The sequence below is a fragment of the Monodelphis domestica genome, chromosome 4 (genome assembly GCF_027887165.1).
Source record: "Monodelphis domestica isolate mMonDom1 chromosome 4, mMonDom1.pri, whole genome shotgun sequence".
Lineage (NCBI taxonomy): Eukaryota > Metazoa > Chordata > Mammalia > Didelphimorphia > Didelphidae > Monodelphis > Monodelphis domestica.
In genome coordinates, this window is record NC_077230.1 from 210,428,890 (window position 1) to 210,455,826 (window position 26,937).

The 26,937-nt window shown below is 33.3% G+C and overlaps 1 protein-coding gene across 1 annotated transcript in view; it reads right to left on the bottom strand.

Annotated features, from left to right (window-relative positions):
• Positions 1-26,937, bottom strand: part of TMEFF2 (transmembrane protein with EGF like and two follistatin like domains 2) — a 292,266-nt gene that overhangs the window by 254,689 nt on the left and 10,640 nt on the right. Inside the window, exons 3-4 of the mRNA XM_001369685.4 lie at positions 23,557-23,686; positions 16,606-16,632 (exon numbers count right to left, since the gene is read on the bottom strand). Of these exons, the coding sequence (XP_001369722.1) occupies positions 16,606-16,632; positions 23,557-23,686 (157 nt within the window). The remainder of the gene's footprint in view (positions 1-16,605; positions 16,633-23,556; positions 23,687-26,937) is intronic.

Sequence of the window (26,937 nt, forward strand, 5' to 3'; positions counted from 1 at the left end):
TCCACCAAAAGTGTACGTGTCCCAATTTTCTTGCATCCTCTCCAACATTTGTCATTTTCCTTTTCTGTCAAATTTGCCAACCTGAGAGGTATGAAATGGTACTTCAGAGTTGTTTTAATTCATGTTTTTCCAATCAATAGTGATTTAGAGAATTTTATATAAATATAGATAACTTCTATTTTTTCCTCTGAAAGCTGCTTGTTTATATCCTTTGACTATTCATCCTTAGTTTCTATGACATCAACTCTGTGTGTGTGTGTGTGTGTGTGTGTGTGTGTGTGTGTGTGTGTGTGTGTGTGTAAGATTGTATCACCCCATCTCTGGATTCTAACCTAGCCAAGAGGTGATATATAACAAAAATTGATCAGGAGACAGGAGACCAAGGAATAACCATTAACATCATATTGACTAGATCTCTCAAACTTTCTAATGACAAACAGTCTAGTCTCAATTTAATTTTTATCTATTATGGGAGAAAAAAATTATACTCAGTAAAATCCATAATATCAGTTGCTATTCCAAAGCAGAAAAAATCCCAAAACAAATGAGGTTCAATTGTAGGAATTGTATTAAAGAGGAATCACTCAGAGGAAGCATTTCCCTTCATGTTTTTTGTCTTGAAAAGAGCTTGGGATTTAAGCATAATATCTAACTGTTCGTTAATTCTGCTGTGATCATGAATATGTTGTTTACCCTCTCTGGCTTGTATTTGTTAATCTTTAAAATGAAGAAGTAATGTCATATTATCTTTAAGGTCCTTCCTAACTCTAAATCCTTCATACCTACATATTGTTAATTTGTATATGTGTGCATAAATGTGTATAATATCTACATGAGGGAGCCAATATGATCAAATATGGTATCATTAATATTTAAAATAATATCAATAATTCTAATCCATAGTGCTCCACATGGTCTATAACCCAAGCCAAAAAGTTCATAGCTATTTTTAAACCCCTTACTGTTACATATTCCACATATTTAATACTTTGGTATTTAAATTCAATACAATGATTATTTAGTACTTGTTATATGATGCATTTTATATTGGGTACTCAGTGATGAGTCAGACATGATATATACCTTTAAGACCTTACAATTTAGAAGAGATAAGAATAGTAGATGAATAATTATGGTAAAAACAGAATATGATTAGTACAAAAAAGTATTACAAAAGATCAGAGGAAGAATAGATGATTATCATTTGGGGGTATTAGGGAAAGCTCCATGAAAGATTTAGCCTTTGAGGATTTGGATTTGGAAGATTTAGCTCTATGAACCTATGATTTCAGAAGGAAGAAATATAACAGTGGTGACATTCTAGGTGTAAAGCAAAGGAACAGAGGTGGGCTAAATTTGAAAACCTGCAAATGGTCCCATTTGGCATTTGCCTATCTCTAGTATATAATTTTTGTTTATTGCCACCTTCCTTCAAAAGGCCCTGATCATCATCACCTCTATCATATCTTTCCTTCCCAGGCTTCTCTTTTCAAAAAAAATTCATAAAGGATAAGCTTTTATGTCCCTAATCCTGACCAGAATCAAAGCAAACACAATGACTAACCTCAGAGTGCTGAGCTCTCTATAGTAATGTTTGAAGAACACAAGGGAAATCAATGAGACTGAGCACAGGGAGGAGGGATCAGGTCAGCAGGAATTCACATAAGGTCAATGGGGAGGAGAGTAGGGATGGCTCCGTTCCCTTGAATTTCACTTGGGGAATCCTTAGACTTCACTGATGATTACTTTGTTGGGGGAAGCCCTGGTGGCATCCCTAGTGTCATTCCTTTCCCTCCTGGGATCCCCGAGTATTGATTCAAAACCATGGCAGCTAACAATGGGAAAAGAGAGTTCCTTTTTCTGTCCTCATCTGCTTCTATAATTTGAACTGTGTTATCAGTCACTATTGTTGTACTGTCAGCAGCTACTTTGCTCTCAGTCTCTTGGCAATCATATGACCTCCTCTAGTAGTGGGTTTCTTCTAAGAGTCCTCATGAGTCTAAACTATTCATATGATACAGTGGGAAGCAAATCACTTCCCCAAATTCATAATCTCCCACTTTTTTTCAATGAAATTTAAATTCATGGCCCTGATAAATCCAAATGATGCCTTCTCTCTCTCTCTCTCTCTGTCTCCCCCCCCCCCTCCAACCTTTGTGTTGATAAAAACACCTGTACTTTTTTGTGGATATGTTTTTATTGTCTTCAGTGATATTTTCTCAATAGTATGTATTAACTACATATATAAACTTCAAAAAAATAAACTTTGTAAAAGCCATGTTCTCTCAACATAACAATTTCTAGGTTGATGAAGATATTAAATGTAATTCTGTGGTTATTGTTCAAACTTCAATTGTGTCTGACTCTTCATGACCCCATGTGGGGTTTTCTTGGTGAAGATAATGGAGTGGATTGCCATTTCCTTCACCAGTTCATTTTACAAATAAAGAACTAAGACAAAGAGGATTAAACATCTTGCTGAGATTCACACAGCTATGTCTAAAGTCAGATTTGAACTCAGGAAGATGAGTTTTCCTGACTTCAAGCCCAGCACACTATTCACTGTGTTACTTGGATTTTGTGGTAAGATTAAAATAACTTTGTAATTTGGTAAAATATTTTGGGCTACAGAATGGAATATTCCTAAAATATAAAATCTCAATGAGCAAAAAAACAAACAAAACTATCTGGCATAACTGGCATTATTCCCTTTTCACTCTCCTTTTAGGAGTATAAAAAGGAATTCTTTATTCCTTTTTTTAAATTTAATGGGGGACCAGGAGGTCCTCTTACCATAGAGATATGTAGGGATTAACCAGCCCACAGTGACAGGAAGTAGAAACCATAGAGAGAGAAAGGAGGAACCACAGAGACAGGAAGTGAGAGAAAAAGGGATAAAAGAGATGAGTTGCTAACAGTTAGTGCTGGCAGTTGTGGGGAAGTTGACTGCTGGGTGTGAGTTGGGTTGGTAGTTGGCATTAATTTGCTGGAATATAAAGGTGGGCCTGAGCTTACTGAGAGGGCTGTTTGGCTTTAGCCTTTAGAGGACTTTTTGACCTTTTCTGGGTTGGAAGTTGGCTGGTCTTCATTGACAGACCTAATTGGGGGTGGATTAAACACTGATTGGGTTGGATTGGGTTGGAACTTTGTGGGATGGTTGTTATTAACAGGAGATATAGATCGTTTTAGGTAGTAATTATAGCTAGTTATAGGTAATTATAGGATAACTAGTATAGACCGTAGGAAATTTTCTTTTTCTACCTCTTTCTTTATTTTTCTCCTTTTACTATATTCATTTTACTATATTCTTTCTATCTCTATTTTAATTAAACTAAATTGTTAATTGTCAAAAGCTGCTAGAAGTTTTCTTTTCTCTGGCTTAAAGGAATAATATTAATTTATAACTCTACTCTATTTTCATTAAACCTAAGTTATTAAAAGCTGCTCTCTTATTCTGTCAAAACCCCTATTTTAAGCCTTACTGGAGAAAGAGAAGGCACACAAATAAATGAAGTAACATCAGAGATTTTTTCATAAAAACATGCCACAAATCGTGGGATGTACAGAATCTCTTCCCCATTATACTTTAGGAGAGAAAGTGTTGTGCAGTAGCAAAAAGTTCAGTGAACCAGAAATAAGATCTATGTTTTAGTTGAAGACTTCCACAAACTATTTTAAGGAAATGATTTTATCTTTCTGGACCTCAGTATCATCAACTTTACAAAGAGGGGATTTAAGTAGATGATCTCAAGAGACACATTCAGTGTTAATATTCTATGATATATCTAGTACTAGATTTAGTAATACTTTGTGGTAAGAAACTTTAAAATTATGATCCTGAGGATAAAATCTATAATTTCTTCTTGAAGTACACTATAATAGGGTTTACTAAGATTAAAAATATTTTAAAATGATTTAAAACAGAAAGTTGAGACACAAAATAAAATTAACCAGAATACCACACATAGTTAAAATTTTACTGTTTCAGGTTACAAATGATACCAAACTCCCATGGATTGCCTATGTCTTGGGATGCAGGATAAGGATCTGAAATGGTTTTAGATTAATTGGAGCAATGGCCTGACCTAAGTGAAATTTAATACCTTCGTGGCTAAATGCAAGATATTAAACTCAGGCAAGAATCCAACAAACCAAAATAGAACAGGTCAAGCGAAGTGGGAGAGTAAGGAAAACAATTTGAGGCAATCATAGTGGAGGATAAACAACATAAATCAACATGACTATAAGTAGGCTTATAAAACAGGGATATTATGGTATGGGAAAACTCATTACTCACTAATCACTGATTAAATGTTAATTAAAATATTAGCAAATGCTTGGTTATCCATGGACATGAGGGACAAACATAAATAAATAAAATGTAGAAGTTAACAAAAATATTTTAATAGTTCCTATGTGCTGTTCTACTGGAACTGTTATTAGAGTTACCAGTGGTTTCATGATTTTAATTCACATTTCAGCTTTTCAGGGAACAATGAAACATATCAAATGCCAATGAAATGTCTCAAACATCTCCCTACAATCAGAAGTGAGAGAACTGACTGTCAACCAATTTATGAATACTAGAATCAGTAAGTATGGCAAGGACTATCTATTTGCCTGGTATTGTGCAAATCCCAGCAATAACACGCACTGCACCTGAGACCTTAATGTAGTAAATAGTTTTTGATGATGATGGCATCCATTTTCAAAACACATCATTGGAAAAACATACATAGTGGTAGAGGGAAGAGCAAAGAAGAATAAATGAGATATAATGTGATCTATGGAGGCAAATAGAGGAGCTAGAGTTATTTAGTCTAAGAAAGGGGCCTTCTTATGGGTATAAAGTACATAAAAAGGTGATTGTGAGGCTACTCAAGGCCAAGGAATGACTCATTTGGAAAGAAGCTTGGATGAGTTCAATAAAACATTAGGAACAGTATACTTGGGGAGGCTGCAACAAGAAGATTTTAGGGGTTTAAAAAATTAGAACAGAGAGTCATTTGGATGATTGGTTTAGTTCATTTCGTGCCCCTCACCCAAATTCACGAGTGCTACTTTTTCTTTTTCATATACTTTGTATTTACTTATTAGAGTTTGTACCATTTAAATCCCCTGAAAACGTTAGCTCCTTAAGAGGAGGAAAAAAGTTCCATTTGTGTCTTTTTTATCCCCAGTGCCTATAACAGTGGGATAGGGTTTGGTATAAGGAATTCGCAGATGAGGAAACTTATTCTACCAATGTAAGCAGATACTTTTTCTGAAATTTATAATCTTAGAGAGTTTCCTGGGGTATAGATTTACATAGGGTCACACAACCAGTATGTGACAGAGGAATAGATCTTTCTGCCTCAGTGGCCAGCACTCTATTTTCTACTATGCCACATCTTTGTCCTCAGATTCTTAATGCATACTGAATAAATGAATAAGAAAAATATTGTTTGTTTCATATTTCAATAGGTTAATAGGGTGAGAGTATGCACCTATAACAAATTCACAAAGTCCAATACTGATTCTTTTCAAATCCAAATGAATAGTGCATTGAAAGTAAAGGTTCTTTTCCATAAGCCTGATATTTTATTGGTTTTAATTGGGTTTTAATTTTATGACCTTCTTGTTTTGGGGGATAGTTTAGATCACTTGAAGCTATTCTAGCTATGATAGATCCTAGCAAACTGGAAAGACTTTCAGAATGGAACCAACCACATTAAGTTCAAAGAGGTTTACTGCCATATCATCCTTAGGGTGACAAATTTGCTAGCCAAAGAGCTCTTGAAAATAATTTACCAAGATAAAGAGGTACTACTGTGATCTGTGTTGACGAAGGAAGTACCCCATCCCCTACACATGCAAACACATATATGTATATTAACAATCACAGGTCTATAATGTTTTGAAGAATATTTATTGGTGAAATAATTTTCTTCTAAAATATTTCATGTGCATCTCTGTATGCAAAGGTTTATCAATAATTATATAAATTTTGAGTAAAGGCATTTCTTCATGGACTGTGTACAATGACATATATTCATGACGTGAATATTGTATATAGACAAATGGATGAGCAAAATGTGAATGAGAATCAAGCAGGATGTTCTGACATTTGTAGAATTTGAATTCTACACTAGTAGAGATAAAACCAAATCAATGAAATCATAAATCTACCCAAACTGGAAGAGTATAAGTCTCACCATTACAAAGATGTGATTTGGAATTTACCATCTATAATTTACGGATAAAATTCAGGATAAGACAGATCTGTCAGCATATGAATAGTGAATTTTACTTTGCTACAAATGGTTTAGATTCCAAGGACAGTAAAAGTATGAGTCCAGGTAATAATATTTTTAACTTCTTTCTCAGTGTTTCATGTGTATGTATGTATTATAAATAAATAAATAAATATAGATAGATAGATAGATAGATAGATAGATAGATAGATAGATAGATTCACACAGTTTTTTGACTCCCATCCATTTTCTCTTTCAATGGGCTCAATAATTTTTTTTTAAAACCTGTCACTTCCATCTTAGAATCAATCATATTCTAAGGCAAAAGAGTGATAAGGGTGAGGAAACTGGGGGCAAGTGACTTGTCCAGGCTCATACTGCTAGGAAGTGCCTGAGTCCACATTTGAACCCAGGACCCACATCTCCAGGCATGGCTCTTTAGCCACTGAACCAATTAGCTGCCTCAACAATAACTTTTAGATAGCTTTTATACCATATGTTAGATGCTCACATCTTTTGTAGTTCATATCTAGGACAGCTAGTTGATACAATGGATAGAGGGCTGGGTTTAGAGTCAGGAACATCTGAATTCAAATCCTGCCTCAGACACTTACTAACTGTGAGATCCTGAAAAACTTATGTAATCTTTGTTTGTCTCAGTTTCCTTACCTGTAAAATGGGGATAATAATAATAACCTCCTTCCTCTTAGTATTGTGAGGATCAAATGAAATAATATTTGTGAAGTGCTTTGTACCATTCTTGGCACATAGTAAATACTATATAAATGTTAATTATCATTATTATTCCATTAGCTTCCATGACCTAACAGAATCTATTTAATTTATAGAAACTATAAGATATCCAATATGCCCCAAACCAATGATATGACATTGCAATTTGTCTTGATTTTACTTATAATTAGAGAGAGAGAGAGACAGAGAGAGACAGAGACAGAGAGAGACAGAGACAGAGAGAGAATATATATTTCCATGTTCATCATGTTGTGCTAGTTAGTCCCAACTGATTTTTCCAGTTTAATTATATATGACCACCTCTCCCTCCCAGGGTGGTCAGTAGATTAGCCAAATTATCTCTGTATTTGAACTTCATTGTACTCCACATCCCATCTCTAAGCCACTGTATTGACCATCCCCAATCCCTGGAATGTTCTTCTTCTCTCATAACCACCTCCAGAATGTTTCTCTTCCTTTAAGATGTAGTTTAAACAATTGCATCTATATTAAATCATTCCTGATCCCCCAATTTCTAATGATCTCCCTTAGTAACTATTTTATTTATTTCTGTTTATTCTGTATTATTCTTATGAGTCATTATTTTCTATCTCCCACTCTCCATTAGAATAATTCTATATAATAATAATAATAATAATTTTTTGTAGTGGCAATTGTTTCTTTTTTTTGGTATAGATATCACCAGTACCAAGCACAACAGCTGGTGCATACTAGGGTCTTAATACATGCTCATTGATTGATTCACTGTAATTCTTATTAATATTCGAAGTTTCTCATAGCATTTGTTTGCACCTCTTATACACATGCATACTTTGTATTATATTTATGCATGTGTGTACTGTGAATATGTGTATATCTGGAGGGTGTTTCAAAAGACTCAATGTAGGTTTAATCTATTATATATATATATATGTATATATATATATATATATATATGCACACACACAGTCATATACACACATATATGTGGTGGGGGGACTGGCCATTGAGGGTCCATTCATTTGGGTATACTCAGGTTTGTCCTTATTGGTGGATTTATATGGAATCTATGTAGATATTTCCCAGAAATAAGCCTGTTTAAGTTATGAGGGGTAGAGGGATATGATGTTTTCTGGTGGTGGTTATAGAGAAAGGTTCTTGTTGGCTGTGGGGGGAGGGCGTAGATGACTTTCACCCACTGGGTAGCTCATAGCAGTCTTCCCTTTTACATAGTCAAAAAGAAAAAGGTGCAAAAAGTCAGGAATGGACAAGCATTAGTTCCCCAGTCACTCTTAGCTAAAAGTAGGCTCGCCAAACCTCTACATATGGTTGGATTAGATGGGAAATTTGGATATGCCTTGTATAACTCACCAGGAAAAAATATTCTAGCATGCTCTAAGGAATGAATGGTCCTCTTTGGCCAGTCTTCCCATTTCATTTCTCTATTAGAGTATAAGCCCTTTGATGGAGAATTAGCTTTGAATATCTGAGTCTTATACACACACACACAAATATAATGTAGAGTAAACATGTGCGCAGAAGGTGCAAACAAGTTTTATGGGAGGCTTTGAATATTCAGTTAAAAATCCATTGATAAAGATCCAATCGAATGAAAGGCAACTATTTTATATTTCTGCCTGCAAATTGGCATTAGGATGGAATAATCAAAATAATCAAAACCATCACATTCATAGGATACTTTTGCATGTGAGCTGTAACAAAGGGACAACAGTGACAGGATGAAATAGATACCATCTAGACAAGATTACTATAAGGGGAAGGAAAGAAAGAGGCAGATGGAAAAAATGTGAGATGGAAGGGGAAAAGATCAAGCTTAGAAAGTCTGTTTCATTAGTAATGGAACCAGCAATGAGAATAATGTGCCTATAGAAAAAGTACCTGAGATCAGGGAGACTATTTTTTAACATTTGATTGTTTTCCTATATTAGCCTTCAAAACCATGCAGTAAAAAATAAGAAGCGCAGATTTTTTAGAACCCCTCCAATAACTGACAATGAAGCTATACTTTTGGTTTGACTCACTGAGCCATAACTCTAACATTAATGATGAATCTTCTTTTATTTTTTTTTCCTGCATTTTAATTGATGAATTAATCCAAAGAATATAATAAGAACACACTAGAAACCAAATGTCACTAAAGACAGCATACACTCAGGACATTAGGAAAATAAAACACATTTTGCATCTATTTTTTTAAAAATAACTAAATTTGGCAATGAGAACATACAAGACTGCAGATCTATGCTTATGCACAAAAATAACTTCCAACTAGAGAAATGTCAACTCATCATGTCCAAAAGTCATTAAATATATATATGACTATACACACCTTTATTACTTGAAATCAAATTGATAATTATAAAGCAGGAAATGATGCTATGATACCTATATGGCAGATTATTTAAAGTCTTTTTTACTTTGAAAGAGCCTTCTTTAATCTCTTCACATAATGTTATCATGTTTAAAACCCATCACTGGGCAGGAAGTTATTTATTCCCTGTATCTAACATCCCTCAGGCTGCAATTTCTTCCTATTTCTTCACATGTGGCCTACTGGTCACTATCCCCTGAAAAAAATTATTCAATTTTAAGGTTATTAAATTGACTGTCAGGTTTCCCTTTGCCAGGCTAAACAATTGTGATTTCTTAGACTTGTCTCAAAGGTTTTACCTTCTGAACCTTTGAACTTCTTTTTGGTTTTCCTTTGAATTTACTTCAAGTATTCCATGTCTTTCAATTTATGGAACTCAACTTGAATCAACTATACTAATGAAGAGAAAATAAATAATAAGAGCAAAGAGAAAAACCTTACAGTTGCTACATGCTTTCTTGCCTGTCTTCCTTCCTTTTTCTTTCTCTCTCTTTTTCTTTGTTTGTTTGTTTGTCTTTCTTCCTTCCAACAAAGCATATGTTTGTTTTGATAAAGTTTCCTTACATTTAGATGTTAGTAACATTTCTAATATTTTTGAATAAGGATAACACTTTTTTAATATCATGGGATGATATCACTAGAGGTGACAAAGTTGAAAACAACATTGAACTATATTTCTTTCTATTTCCAACTTCACTTGTTTAAAAATAGTAGTAAATTCAATTCAAATAACTTCTTAGGTTCTCAAGGGCCTTCACATTAGATGATTATATTTGTTGTAATACTAGCATTATTATTCCCTCTTTCCTAAAGAAAAAAAAATAAACCACTGAAGAAATCACTGAGTCCAGCGACCTCTCAGCAAGCAAGAGACAAAAAATATAAAGCCAACGACTCATAGGATTATAGATGTAAAAGTCAAAGAGACCTCAGAGGCCATATAGTTCAGCCCCTTCATTTTACATATGAGAAAACTGAGACATGGGGAAGTTAAACAATTTACCCAACGTCACATCCATAAAAAAATGTGAACTCATGACTTCTGAATCTACAGTTAGTGAGTGTTCTTTCTACTAATGCTAAGAATCGGTGTAGTTTTATGTATATATTTTTGTTTTGCCAAATGATGCCTTCTCTAGAGCAGGGAAGGAAAGCAAGAAGAGAAACAGCTAAAAACTTTAATGTAACAAACAAACAAATTTTAAATTCCACTTTACTAAGCAGAGTTCTCTGTGTTACCCAGAATCAACTAGTCAGTCAGTAAGTATTTACTAAGTGAATGCTATGTGCCTGCCACTCTGTTAAGTGTGGGGGACACAAAAGACTACAAAGTAAAATTTCTGCTTAAGGAGCTCTGTGCATTGTGGGGAGGCAGCTTGCAAATAACTAGGTACAGACAAACTACATAGAGAATAAATTGGAGATATTCTCAGAGGGAAAGAACTAACATTAGAGGGATCAGGAAAGCTTCTTGTAGAAAATGAGAAATTATCTGGGACTTAAAGGAAGTTAAGGCAGCAAAGAAGTGTAGATGAGGAAGGAGAGAATTCCAGACAAGGGGGACAGCAGAGGGAAATTTCCAAGGTCAGGATATGGCATGCAGAACAGCAAGAAGGCCAGTGTCACTACACTGCAGAATATGTAGGAATAAGATATAAAAAGACTGGGAAGTTAGGTAGGGGCTAGGTTATGAAGGGCTTTGAACACCAATTAGAAGATTTTGTATTTGATTCTGGAGGTGATAAAGAGCCAATACTGTGTGTGTAGGGGTTGGGGGTAGGGGTATGTGTTTAAAAAGGTCAGAGCTGTACTGTAGGTAAATCAATTTGGCAGCTGAGTGAAGGATGGAATGGAGCAGGGAGAGACTTGGAGACCAGCTAGCAAAGAGGCTGTTATATACGTCTAGGAGTCAGATGATTAGGACTTGTATTAGGGTAGTGTCAGAAGTGAGAAGAGCACTAGAAATACATAGAAGTAGCTATTAATGTATCCTCAGCCAAGCCAAGGAAAGTACTTCTAATTTTTGGTAATAGTAATTACTGAACAACAACAACAAAAAAAAACTAGTCATATTAGAAAGAAACATTTTCTTCTTTTGTTTATCATCATTCCCATTTAATTTTTTTCTCGTCCAAATTTCTTTGATCTCTCTCACTTTCTTCATTCCATTCGTGCCTCATTCTTCCTTCAGATATCTTCCTTCCTCCACATACTGTTTCTCTCTGTTGTAGAAAAGGTGAGATGAATTCTAACTTGTAAAATGCTAGATCAGCTTTCAGCTGACTTTCAGAACTCTGTAAGGTCATCTTGAGCAAAGCAGCAAATCTCAGCAATGGGAGTGCAGAAGACAAAGCATATACATAAACCCTTGGAGTATCTCAAATCTTGCACGCTTGGTAGGATTTCTCTATTGAATCAGCATTATAGCTGAATCTACTTGCAGTTGATGAGTTACTTGTCAATTGCAGGCCTCTTGAGCAGTACTGCTGACCCAATAGGGAAAAACATGGTTAGGCACATTTTTTTTTTAATTTCTGCTTGAGAGCACCTACATTTTATTTAAGTTTGCCAGAATCTTACTCTAATACTAGGAGGGCAGGGCACTAATTTGTCTGAGGTTGAATAAAAATAGAAACTATGGAGAAAATAAAAATATGAAAATGAATTGTTATGCCTTATTTTAGAACATTTGTGGAATAAATATTAATTTTTTGTTTTTGAAATATTTAAGGTCTTGAGGTACTTTACTTTTCTAGGTAATGATTAGATTTTTAATAATTTTCATTTTATGGTGGACAGTTTAAAAGCTCTCATTGGTTTCTCTGTTTTTAGGTCAGATTTCTTCAAGATTACTATGGAGAGATACCCTTATTTGTTTGTTGATTTTTGTTAATGTCTAAATTTTAAACATTTACTGAACAATATTATAATGCATGACATCTAGCTTCTGTTACAGTCTAAAGCAGTTCTCCTTATTACGGTTTTAACAAAGATGGAGTAGAACTTTAAAATTATAGCATTTCAAAAGCCATTAAATAAACAAAAAACATAACACATAATGCAGCTGTATATTTTAAAGCACTGTATAGTGACTAGTTTTCTCTGGAAAAATAATTTCAATTGCCTGGAAAGTTTAGTTCTCCCCTTCTTAAATACTATTCTTCATTTGCTTAAATAAATTTACTTCCCTTTTATTTTGAACTATATGCATATATCAAAAGTATGAACATCATAACTTTATCTTTTTGAAAACTCCCCAATCCCTGTTATTTTCTCTTTATGTAAACTGTGCTAAATCTACTAAATGAATATCATATCAAATATTAAAATGTAAATACCTTTTGTTATTTACTACTTTTTTTTGCTTTTACTACTAATTTACTACTATTTATTACTACAATAATTCAATGCACATAATAGATAATCCAGACATTTCATGAGAATGATTATTAAAAGGTTAAAGTACTGATTTCCTTTCATTTTACTTATTTAATTATTGGGGCATGCAATAATGCTTTAGGCCAGTGGTTCTCAACCTTTCTAATGCTGTGACCCCACAATACAGTTCCTCATGTTGCAGTGACCCCAAACCAAAAAATTATTTTGGTGGCTACTTCAAAACTGTAACTTTGCTACAGTTATGATTCAGAATGTAAATACCTGATATGCATTATGTATTCTCATTGCTACAAATTGAGAGGTTGAGAACCGCTGCTTTAGGTGATCCAGGAGCTTTAAAATACAAGACATTGTGGAAGATATTCAAAGCATTGTTCTTTTTTAGAACAATTTTGAGAAATGGGGAGAGAAAAGGGGTGGAGTTATCCTTCAGCCACCCACATAACCCTGGTTTTCAACAGTAATACTACTTTAATACTAATTTCTACTGCAGTATCTGATGCCTAAGAAAGCCTGTGGGTGGATAAGATGTTATTATTCTTCCTACACACACATAGAGAACCCCCCCATTCTTATTTACAACATTAAATATCTAATCATACATGTACTTGAAATACAACTCCTATTCTTTGAAATATCTTCCAAATTTGTTTGAAATTTGCTACCCTGTTCTATCACATTTCATCTGGGTAAAAATAAATAAACTTCATAATTGACAATTAATTATGTGTTCATTCTGAATGTTTTCAGTCAGCACATAAGAGGTTATTTGATGTGAAATATTTGAAACAAACAATTTCCATTTAAAAATGGCATAAACAGTGGGGTATATTATTTTCTAAATGAACAGTATGTGTCATTTGTGCTAATGAAATTCTATTTTCCTCCAAAGAAAGGAGCTAACACATTCAGAAGCATCAATCCATGAGTTTTACCTGAAACATCTACAACACATTATTGCTTCATGCAAATTCCATTCATGTCTGAATATATTAAGGTTATGTTACATGTATTATACATATTATATTGTACATAATGCTATTGTATGCAAACACAGATTCATAATTTTAATATTTCCCACACAATTTTGTACTTTAAAATTCCCTATAGAATGTGTACATATATATTTATATACATTTATAAAGTTTTCACTTCCTTTTCTATGACAGTAAAGACTCCCTTTCAGATTCACAGAACTGCAAAAATATGTTCTTATCAGGGATGGTTTTAACAATTAAGCAAATCACCTGATCCAGTCTAAAATGGTAGGAACTGATTAAATAAAGCCAAAATTGTGTTTAAATTAAAGTATTTACCACAGGTTGACCAAACAAATATATACTTGTTTCTTAAGGGAATTTATTAACTTGATCACTTAGACAAATGCTACATAGATGCAACTATTTTAGCTTTGTATTAAAACAAATAAAGTGCTTAAAATAGTATTAGTTAGCTGCATCTCTAGCTAAGTACACAGATACCCCTAATTTTGCCAAAACCCTGTAGGGAAGGGGCTTCTTTTGGTTCAATCAGAGTATCTAATTTATGGGGCAACAGAAATAACTCAACAGCCTCAACTAATTTCATTATGCTCAATTAACTGAAAGGAACACAATAATAACACCCAACTATTTCAATGTCCTAGAAACATGGACCCAAATAAAAGGCAAATAAAAACCTACTGTCTCAGCAGTGGATAAGGCAGCCCGAAGTATTCAATAAAGTAAGTTTCATGCTACATGAGATTGGATTTTTTAAAAGTTTATTCCACTCTAGGTTATAATATTCTTCATGGTCTACTTAAGACTATTTTGTAAGAAAATAGGTTAAAAAACAAAGTTTTTCATACAAAAATAGCACTGACAAATTCACATAAATTCATACACATTACACAGGTATATGTACATATACTCTACCATGCTTTTCAAATGAAATAATAGCCTCTTTAAATATGCCTCTGAAACTATTTATGTTATCCATATTTGTTCTGTATCAAGTATTTGAAAATATTGTTTTGATTCATTTATTCTTCAACTAAGAAGATAAGTGTGGAATGGAAGAGAATCTAAAAATAAGACAATAAGAAAAAGGAGTAAAGAATGTGGTTTATCATTGAAATTTCATAAGTCTTATAAACTCCAAATTTTTTAAGTTAATATGCAAAATGTTTATGAAAAAGTCACATGTTGTTTAGACAAAAGCACAAAATTCTTAAACCAATGAAAGTTGAAACTGACAAGAAACAGTAACTGAATTCACATTTTCCTGCATGTAGTAATATCACTGAATTAAAACCATAAGCCACCTGCCTCTAATGAGAAAAGAAATGAAAAGGAAAAAAAAAGAAGAAAAGCATGGCTTGAAATATAAGCAAATTGAGGAATGAAGAAATGGATAAATGACAAGTGAAGTTCCTATTCAAAAGATAGCAACAAAATTCTGAGGTCATCAGTGACATGTTTCACAAGTCTCTTATTACAAGGATCTTAGAAAATGATCAGATTTTGCAGCAGAAATGGTAGAACAAAGCCAACACAATGTACTTTCATTTGAGTTGTCTATACAAGAATCAAACAGCTGGAAAACATACAGAATTTTGCATATAAACAACTTCCACAGGGAACATTTTCTAAATTGATCAATTTCTTAACATTTTAATGGTGAAACACCTATGAGAGGAATGTACTTTTTATGACTTCATTTATTCTTCCAGCTCTGATTTTCAAAACCTCAAGGGAAACTTTCTAAGGAGTGGCATATTAATCAGGGAGCAAAAATCTTTATCTTCTCAGAGGTATTGAAAGATTGTGTCCTATAGCATTTCATTTGATGCTGAAAGTACATTTCATGCTCTAGTGACACTCACTTTTGAGTAGAGTACTGTAGTATAGCTTTCACAGAAAAACTGTGCACTGACTTTGGTTTCACATGATATGTTGCTCTATTGAGGCTACTGCTCAGGTTGCCAATTAAGCCTTAGATTATTTAAGGCAGTTCTGTAGACCTTTCAAGTACAATGCATCAATTAGATCTTATTTACTTCACAGATACACTTTCTAAGTAGTTGTCTAGACTCCCCATGGTGCTCATCTACTTGTCTTTTGTCAAACTTAAATTCGACTTTTAACTTTAAATTATTTGGTAATCATACTTTTTGTTGCTCCGAAACAGGGTCAAAAAATAAAATCTATATACAACAACTAGTATATCAAATTGATTTTTAAGCCTTTTTAGCTTAACTTGGCTTTATTTTGAATGTTTCCTAAATGCAGAATGAATTTAGAAAATTTAGAATTTAGAAAATAATTCAAATTTTGATAATCAATTAAAATATATTTTTAAAATTTGGAAAAGAAAATTTATATTTTTCACACCATTTTTCTCATGTATCTTTAGTTTCAGATTGTGAGTGAAAATATTTTTAGTGAAACATGTTAAATTCATAAATGTTTACTTCATTGGTACCCATCAAGAATAGATTGTATTATTTTTATATGATATTTCAAGAACTTCCTTCAGAATTATCTGGGGTACTGCCAATCACTTTTTAGAAATGTCAGAAAACTTATCAGTACTGAAAAATCTGTCCAGTGGTTGCCAAAAAGAAAATGTATATACACTCTAAAGCATTTGAATGAATTAGAAACAGTAGATGGAGATAGAATTCTTAGCAAGTAATACAAAAGGGGTTGTATGAGATATAAATTTACTTAAGTAATGACATATAATATCCATCCTTTCCAAACATTCAGATTGTCATTTCAGAAATTATAAACAAGAAAGACATAATACATCCATTTAATAAATATGTTGCATTATTTTCAACACTTATTATAAAACAGTTCCTACCTCCATCTCCAGATCCTGATCCCGCATCTGAAAAACAAGAGCACAATAAGTAAATATATAAAATGCACATTCTGTTTATTTTATATCTATCCTAAGAGCTAAGGATATTATATCACTTAGGTAAAGTATATATGTCTACTATGACCACTTATCTATTTTTTTACATTTTGATGCTTCATTTTAAATACCTTAGGAAAACAAATATTTTCTTTCTTACTCTTATCAAATTTAATGTCTCAAAAGTAAGTGTATATCCAGATATCAGATTCAACTTGTACATTTGCTAGGTAAAATCTCCCATATCTTACCTTTAATCAAGTTAAATTCAGCTTTAAACAGAAAATAAAAATTACAGTGAAAAGAGATGCTTATAACAATCAGTGAGTTTCACAGATGCAGCACTCCAAGGAATATAGTAGCATAAACACTTAATTGGTATTCCTATCCTTGCAAATTGGATGCATACAAAGAAAGGAACATTCAAAAAATGAATATCTTCATATTAAATTGCTAATACTTTTCACAAAAAAATGTAAGTAATTATAGATGATATCTACTGAAGGAACTGAAATCACTTTCTTCTTTTATGAAGTCAATATAATGCTAAGCTCAGTTCTCCCCTTTGTACAAAGAATTGTGTTTTCCTGGTTCATCAGGGAGAAGCAGTGTCTCTCTCTACTCCTCTTTTCTTTCATCATATTATACCTGAGCAAAGCTGTTTATTCTTAGGAACTGTGTTTCCAGCTGCATTCACCAGATAACCAAACCCCACTCTCTGTCCCGTCAGTCCCCCAAGTCCCTGTGCTGAAGATTTGGGTCCTGGAGAGGAATGGAGACTTTCACTATAGTTCATGTTTTTACCTCTGATATCGTATTTGAGTTAAATATGCCCGAGGCTACAAAGTTGTCCCTGCAAAGAGTCTGTCTGTTCCTATGTGGTAAGAAATGAGACATACTTTCCTGCTCTGCCTCTTAGCTCTTTTTGTGCCTCCTTTTTCATTATAAAAATGTCCTTTGGTCATCATTCCATTTTGCTAGTTATAGTTTAAGGCAACTATTTTGATGTAAGAAAACCACTTTGTCAGTGGCGCCCCTTAAAAGTTTGTCACTAGGGAACAGCATGCCTCACAAGGTTATCTTTGTTAATGTTTGCTTTAAGTTCTTTCAAAGAACATGACTCATGGCCTTGGAAATTAATGACCCACAGTTTATTTGCAAGTTCTGTAATAATAAGGAGGCCATATTATAATGGTTTTGCATATTACTACTAGAATGGTATTCTATCATATTTTATTTAAAGTAAATAAGAATATTTATATTACTACATTTTTAAAACTACTAGTATGTTAAAATAATACACCAAGAGAATTTCTAAAAATCACTTATGTTAAGTGAAAGAAGAATGAAAAAAAAATCATGATTTTATGGAAGATAGATGGATTAGAAATCAACTAACAAAGTATTCTCATTTTATAGATAAGGAAACTAAAACTAAACTAAAAGAAACTAAAAGTCACAGGGATTAAATGACTTTTCTAAGGCTATCAAAGTGTTAATTAATGGGATTTCAAAACCAGATTCTCTGACCCTCATATCCAGTGTTCTTTCTTATTTCTTTTTATCAGTAGTGTATCTTTCTAGAAATAAAAGACTTCAAGAATGTCCTTCATTTCTAGACTGACACAAAACAAACATGTAAAAGGAATGAATGAGTGAGAATCCCTATGAGATAATTTTGGGTGGCTAATATCACTTAACCATGATAGTTCTTCATTGCTTGAAGATAGCTACCTTGCTTCACATAATTCTCTTCTCCATGCCAATTTTTTTTCAGTTTTCTTAATCTTCATATAAAAGAATTTCAAGTCCCTCCATCCTCTTGGTTACTCTCTTCTAGACATGCCATTGATTACTGAAGCTTTTCCTAAACTTGTCCACTCAAAATTGCTCATAATACTCTACATGCAGTCTGGCAAATGAAAAAGAATGGTGGGACTTTCACCTCCTTAGTTCTGGACACTCATCAGTTTCAGATTGTATTATCTAGCCTTTTGGCCTACCATATCACCCTGCTGCTTCTCACTGCTCTGGCAGTCCACTAAGACTAAGATCTTTTTTTTTTTATTTCCACTCAAATTGTTCTCTAGCCATATTCAATCAATAGGCAGTTATGAAATTGTTCTATGTGTCAGGCTTTGTGCTAAGTGTTAGGGATGCAAAGAAATGCAAAAAAAATCTATCTTCAGGGAGCTCACATTCCAAAAGGGGATGGTAACATGTAAATAATTAGCTGCAACTGTGGCCCCCATATGTTGCCTTTACATTAGAGTAATAAATGTGAGACATCAAGCAGGTTTTTCTAATCAAAAACTTTTCCCAATCCAAAGTCAGATTTCTGTGTAGATTCAATATTATAAAATAAATAAAAAGTTCCATCTTCTAGTGCTATATATTTCACAGGATCACAACTTGCAGCCTCCTTCCAGTGTCAAAGAAAATTAGAAAATAAATAGCAAGTTTACAGAGTTGAGATTGGGATTCCATTTGGATATCAAAAGTCAGAACCTCAATTTATTTACAGTCAGACCTAGTTAATCTAAGTCACTTTTGTATCTCCATCATTATTCAGATCAAAAACTCTTCAGATTTACAAGTCAATGGAAGATGCACTCTGCAAGACTGTTTTACTAATTAAATCTTGTAGAAGTCTAGATGTGTAGATGAGCCAAGGATGGATTGCTCAATTGTGATTAAATTTTCTACCTGACTAAGTGTTTATTTTCATAGTATTATCAATACATCAGGGAACAAGGTATTAAGGCTTGAAGAAAGTATGGGAATGAAAATGCATATGTTAATGACAGCTTCAAATTTAGCAAACTGGGAAGTGACACTTGACTGGTCACATATACAACCCCAGGACTTGTCTGCCTGCTCTGTCCCCATTTCATATGCCCCTTTCAATGTCTCTTACTTTGCTATTTTTGTCTGGAAGCAGTCAGAAGAGGTCCCCTCTTTTCTCCCTCTTTTTCTAATCCTACTGAATTATTTACCGACTAATTTTATTTTTAGATAGCTTGATTTCTTATTATTCTTTCTCTCAGTATGTCCAGTAAAGTCATCCAACCTTCTGGATGATTGTTTCAACTTTACAGCCTTTTACTTACAGATCACTGTGATCCTTTTTCTATCCCTCTAATTGAGGAAGGCTACCTAATGCTGCTCAGACTTCGCTCCTAAATTGGTTTATTACATTAAGTCTCCACGATGACTCACTATCTACAATTACTAACTAACTTTATTAAATGAACACCTAGTGGAGTCAGCTTGTTTCACTACAAACCTTGCCTCTAACACATTATAGAACAAGAATTAGAAGAACTTAAGAAGCCATCTAGCCTACTTGATAGCCTGACTAAAATCCATTTTATAACATATTAGAAAAATGGTCATCCAGTCATGGCTTAAAATTTCTAGTGATGGGGTACTCATCATCTCTTGAGGAAGCTGGATAGTTTTACTTATTATTCTTTATGAAGATCCAAAATTTGTGGGCAAACCTTAGGGCTCAGTCCTGGGTCCTCCTCTATTGCCTCTCTACACTACTTCTCCTTTGTTTTACTCTTATTTCTATAAATATGGTTCCTAAATATTTATTTCTTACCTCCATCTTATTTATGAACTCTAGTATTATATTTCTAATTCTCTGCTAAACATCTTCATTAGAGTGTACCATAGGCATTTAAAACTTGGTATGACCAAAACATAATTTGATCATCATTTCCTGTAATCTTCCTTCATTTCTTATTTCTATTGAGGATACCAGCAGTCTTCCAGTGACTCAATTTTACAACCTAACAGTCATCCTCCATTCTTGACATTTACTTACCCCTCCTCCCAAAGCTAAATCATATGTCAAATCTTTATTCTACCTTGGCAGTATTTCTCACATCCATCCCATTTTCTCAACTTACACCACTACCATGCTAATGCAGGTCCTTATCACTTCTCACTTAGATTACTGAAATAGCCTCCTAACTGGTTTCCTTACATCTACCCTCTCATTTCTTCAAGTTCTCCATGCTGCTACTAAATTGATAAGCCTAAAAAATAGGTTCCATCATGTCATGCCCCTGCTTAGAAGTTTCAGTGGTTCCCTGGTGCCTCTAGGATAAAATATATTTATATCCTAAATGTCCCTATAAAAATTATCTTTCCAAATTGGTTACATGTTATTCCACTTCACTTATTCTTTGATTTGGATGAATGGCCTATTTATTGATTTCTGTACATGACATTCCATTTTATGTCTGTTTTTCCCCAAGCTGTACTCAATGTCCAGAATGTTCTCCCTCTTTACTTTCTCTCCTGGAACCACCCACTCCTATTAAGACTCAACTCAACAGTTTCCTCCTACAAGAAATATTTTCTGGTTTTCCCAGTTATTAGTCCTATCCCTGAAATTACTTTGTGTTTATCTTGTATATATTAAATATTTACTTCTCTGTGTTTATGTTGTTTCTTTCCATAGAATGTAGGCTCCTTTGTTCCTGCATTAAGTCAATGTTCTATTTATCTTTAAAGGACAAGGGCTACTTCATTTTTGTATATGTATCCCTAGTTCCTGGCACAGGGTCTAGAACATAAGTAGGTGTTTACTAAATGCATGTTCAATTGAATTTTCTGTGACATTGTTGACTCATATCGAGTTTTTAATATGCCCAAAATACCAAATCTTCTTTTAAAGGGAAACTGGTATCTAGTCATGCCTTTTCAAACTTGTTTCTGTTTGAAAAAAGTGGCTTTGAAAGTTTGAAACAAAAAAAGTGGCTTCTTTTTTGTATTCAAATGTAAGAATTGGCATTCAGTCCTATTAAAGGGCATGCCAATATCTTTTCAAATCATCACTTTTGTCCAGTGTATTGACTCTTTCCTTCTATTTCACCTGCTAATTTGATAACCAAATTTCCTGATTTTATCAATAAAAGTGTTAAATAACAAAAGACTCATACAGGGATCTCTCCATTGGAAAAGTCCCTTCAGGGTGACATTTAATCTTTCATAAATATGCTTTGGATTTTCAGAAAAAATAAATGAATTTTTTTTTATTTTTTATTTTGATTTTTGAAATAGAACATTTCTAATAAACATCCAAATAAAGACTTATGAGATACAAAAAAGGGAGGAGTACATTCTTTAATTTTGACAATATGGTACTAATATTGTTCTTCATATGTTAGAGTTAAATAACTTTCCATCTTGATTTTATGTACATTTTTTCTTGTCATTATACACACACACACACACACATATATATGTTCTTTTGGCTTCACTGTGCATCATTTTATAGAAGTTTTCTTTAACTGATCAATACACTTTGCCTTCCTTCATGCAGTTCTGAATCTACCTAACTGCATTAATATCTAGCTTACATTTCTCAATTTTGTACACAAGGATTGAGGATTTAGTCAAATACTTTGCATAACAGCTACTGCATTCTTCTGGGATTCTTTATCAAGAAAGGAAGTGAAGTTGCCTTTTACAACCTTTTCTTGATGAAGTTCTCTTGATTTTTAGCTCTTCCAGATGATCACTAGTCACTCTTAATAAAATGCTGCAAAAACTTGCCTAAAACTGAAACCAACAATATTGGCTCAGAGTTTGAAGAATCCCCTTTTTTCTCTTCTTTTTTTTTTAACCATCAGAGGTTGAATTATTTATGAGATGAGATCAATCATATTTATTCATATCAATTTCACTTTGATGATATTTTTTTCTGCCATTCCATGGTATCATAGCATCAATGAGAGCTACAAATGATGAGAAGCTTAAGAAACAGCATAATAAACAAGAAAATTTTCTACCTTCCCTCCCTTCTTTGCCACTATAACCACTTTCCACCTTAAACAAACAAACATGTTCTTTGTTGTAGAAGTACCTGCTATTCTAGATGAGTTTTTCTATAGCAAAAGATTTTTTCCTAACAATACTTTTAACTTTTGATTCTTAGACTAAAAAGCCTGTTTTCATAGCATTATTATTTTTCTTTGAAAATGACCAAATCACTCACTATCTCAGAAAGTAGCACAGTTCTCCTGAAAGACATTCATGTCCTATTAGCTGAAACTATCACACAACACTGTCATATCATTTATCAAGATTTTTTCTAATGTACTTTTTATTGACTCCATCTTAACTAAAAAAAAATGCTTCTCTCTAAAAGACTTCCTTCAGCAACTAAGGCTTTCTCATTCTTTTTTGCAAGTTAACTTTTCCACCTGTACTAGTGAGAACACACAAAAGGACAACAGGAAGAACTCTGGTACATATCAAGTTGATTTTGCTGCTCATTTTCTTTTCTATAAGCCAGGGATAGTATAAATAAAATGGTTTGTAGCCTCCAAGGTTAACTATTTCAGGAAAGACAGATGACTTTAGAAATAATGTCCATCACCAGCATATCCTTCAACAGATTCTGCCAAAAAGTGACTCACATTGTATAAGCTTGACAAGTAAGTCACACCTTCAATTCAGAGCCCATAGCTAAGAAGCTGCTACAATATGCAAATGCTTGTATTTCATTTCCTCTAGTAGACATAATGCTATTATTGTTCTAAACAAAAACAATAAAAGATCTGTAGCAATCCGTTTCTGTATAGCTGGCTCCAGGCCAGTCCATCCAGGTTTCCAATTACATGTAATTTCTACTCATCTGTATGAAGTGCATTAAATGCTGTATAACATATGTATTAAAAATCCAGCGACAACTTTATAGCAGATTTCTTGTTTCTGCCAGATTTTTCAAAAAGTAACACATACACAAGAATTAAAGATATATAAATCAGTCTCCACAAAACAAATACAAAATTATTTACTTGTAGTTAACATAACCAAAAACCAAGAAGTATCCTCATGACACATAGTTTCAATCCAACTTTTGGTTATACATACCTGTGGCACATGACCCTTCTGACACCACAAGTATTTCACTCTGCTGTTTGCAAGCCGCCTGTCTCAAGTAGCACTCATTCTGATAGGTATCCCCATTGGAACCACACACAGGCACGTAGTCACTATTACACTGAAGAATTAAAAAAAAAATAAAGTTTGAAATTAGTGAGTATTGAAATTGACATAATTTTATAACTGTTAAGAAGAAAAGATACCCTACACTTTTTTTTCCAAGTCAGATGTACTTTTTGGATGATTTTGTTGACATCAAATAGTTGTTTAGTGTTTTAAGAAGCAAAATTCCCAGTTACACAAAGAATATTCATTGATTCAACAATTAATTATTAAGCAACTTCAAGTTTCATGTATTAATTGATAAGAGAGATATGAAGAAAAAATGAAATATGGTCCCCTCTTCACAAATTAAGCTTAGAATATAGTAGGGGAAACAAAACATGTAGACAAATAATTATCATATAAAATATAGCAAGTGCTATTAGAGAGTTACAAATACAATTTTATAAAAATGTGGGTGAGAGAGAGAACAATTTTAGGGGGATATTAAGACTTTGGATTTAAAACTGGAAAAGACTTTAATCAAATAAAAATAGATATTACTTTATATTTTGGATAACTGAGGCATAGGTAGATTAAGTGATTTGCTAAAAATCACATTGAGTATTTGGAGCAGAACTAAAACCTATGTATCTCTGACTCCAAGTCCAATATTGGCTCAATGCATTGTAGTCATATTTCCTTATTTAAGGCTTCTTAGAGGTAATGTTATTATTTCAGACAGATCTTAAAATATAAGTGGCATTCCAACAGTTGGAGATGAGTTAAATATGGAGATCATCATTGGGAAATAAGATGGCATGACTATATACACATTATTTCATCATCAAACCAAAACCACTTAGTGATAACAGTTGATTGAGTTAAACTTAATTCAAAGGGGAAACAAAAATAACATTTAAATTGACCAATTCAGGCAAGGTGAATGAACAGGCAGCCCAAAGTGGAAAAATAATTAGGTTCATCTTCTATTCAGTTAACAAGCATTTATTAAGTGCTTTCTATATGCCAGGTACTGTGCTAAGCACTGGGAATGCAAGGAAAGGCAAATATATATATATTCACTTGGTGAAAAGAACACTACACCAGCTATCAGAAGAACTTTGTTTGTATTCCAGTTTTAAAAGGGAGAGAATTACATTTAAGACAGGAATTCTGGGGGCAGCTATATGACTCTGTGGATTGAGAGTCAGAGCTAGAAATGAGAGGTTCTAGGATCAAAACTGTCCTTAGACACTTCATAGCTGTATGACCCTGGGCAAGTCACTAAACCTCCATTGCCTAACCCTTACCACTCTTCTGCCTTGGAACCAATACATAGAATTGATTCTAAGATGGATAATTAGGGTTTTAATTAGAAAAAAAAAGAAGACATGAATTCAAATTCAACTTCTGATATTTATGAGCTGTTACTATAAGTGAGTTACTAAACCCAAGTGTTAGTTTCCTTTTTTCTAAAATTTCCCTCTTTCTAAAATATTTCCTTGAAATACTCATCTCACATGATTGTCATGATGGTGAAATTAAATCAATTAAATACGTATTATTCATAATTATTATAAATGTATGTCCCTTGGATGGTCATTTCAACTCTCTGGCCCCCACTGTCCTCAACCACAAAGTGAAAGGGTTAGACTCAATCAGAAGTTCTTAAAATTTTTATGCCATGAATCACTTTGGCAGTCTGGTGAGGTCTAGGGACAAAATGAACCCTTCTTGGGATTATTTTAAGTGTAAAAATCTGGAATTCTCTTTCTAGTGCTAGGGTGTTGCCTTGTTTACTGTTCACAATGCTAAGAACCATGCTAATGCATTTTATCACCCTGGCTCTCTCAATGCACTATTTATTCTCTAACCAGATCGTTTCTTCAGTTTGTATGCCTGAGCACATGCTGCTATTTTCATCACAGTAAATGGTTCTCAATTTTTTTGTTTTAAATGCATAAAATAATAGTGGGATTACAAAGGAATGCAATTATGTTGAAATATAATTTTAGAAAAAAATTAAGAAGTTCATAGAATCCATGTTAAGACACTAGTTAGATGATCTTTATGGTCTCTTTCTTTTCTTTTTTTTTTTTTTAAACTCTTACCTTCTGTCTTGAAGTCACTACTGTGTATTGGCTCCAAGGCAGAAGAGTGGTAAGGGCTAGGCAATGGGGGTCAAGTGACTTGCCCAGGGTCACACAGCTGGGATTTAAGGTCTCTTTCAGTTCTAATCATATAATTCATTTTTTCTCCTACAATGCCTAGAGCTAGATACTTGGTGATGGTGGTATTTAGTTGATTCAGTTGTGTCTGAGTCTTCATGACACCATAAAGTTTTCTTGGGAAAGATATAGGAATGGTTTGTCATTTCTGTCTCCAGATTATTGTACAGATGAGGAAACTGAGGCAAATATGGTTAGGTGATTTGTCTGGGGTCACCCAAATAGAAAATGTCTCAGGTCACATTTGGACTCAGAACTTCCTCACTCCAGACCCAGTACCCTCTCCACTGTGCCACCTAGCTGACTAGTAAGTCCTTGGAGGATAACATATATGTGTGCACATGCATATGTGCATGTTTATGTGTATTATATCTTTCCAAGTTTAAAGTGAAAAATGTTTAGTGAAAATCTGAAAGGTTCATTTAAATTTGTTAAAAAATAATAAGCATTAAAAAAATTTCTTATTGTGAACTTAATCAACAAACATTTTAATATTCAAAGAAGGAAGTAAGGAGATAGTATATGAAACTGAACTTTTGTAATTTACCATTTTGTAAAAATGAATTTATGTATATTTAATTTAACAAGATAATAACAAAATTCAAGCTGTCAACAACAAAATACTTTCCAAATATCTGAATATATACAACTGGTGAGGTAAAATTTCTGATAATTAATTAAAATTTCTATATTTCTTTGGTAAGTCACTGTATTGACATGATGTAATCAGTATACTGCATGATATGGTGAAAAAAATATTGAATGTGAGGTGATTTGGCTTAAAGTACTTGGGTGAGTTCATTATTTGCTATTTGAGAATGACCATATAATCTAACCTCTCAAGCCTCAGTTTCTTCATCAATAAAATAGAAAAAATGAGTCTTACACTGCATATCTCAAAACATTAAGAATTAAGAATTTGATTTATAACAGTAAGGTGTGGCATTTTAAAGAACACAAGAAAATAATGTGGAATCAGTTAAATATTCCAAGCTCTTAAATGTATACATATATTCCTTGATAAAAGGATAGGCTTTCTATTTGCTTACTTAAAAATGTAAAAAAAATTACCCCCCAAATCTTTTGATAATGGAAA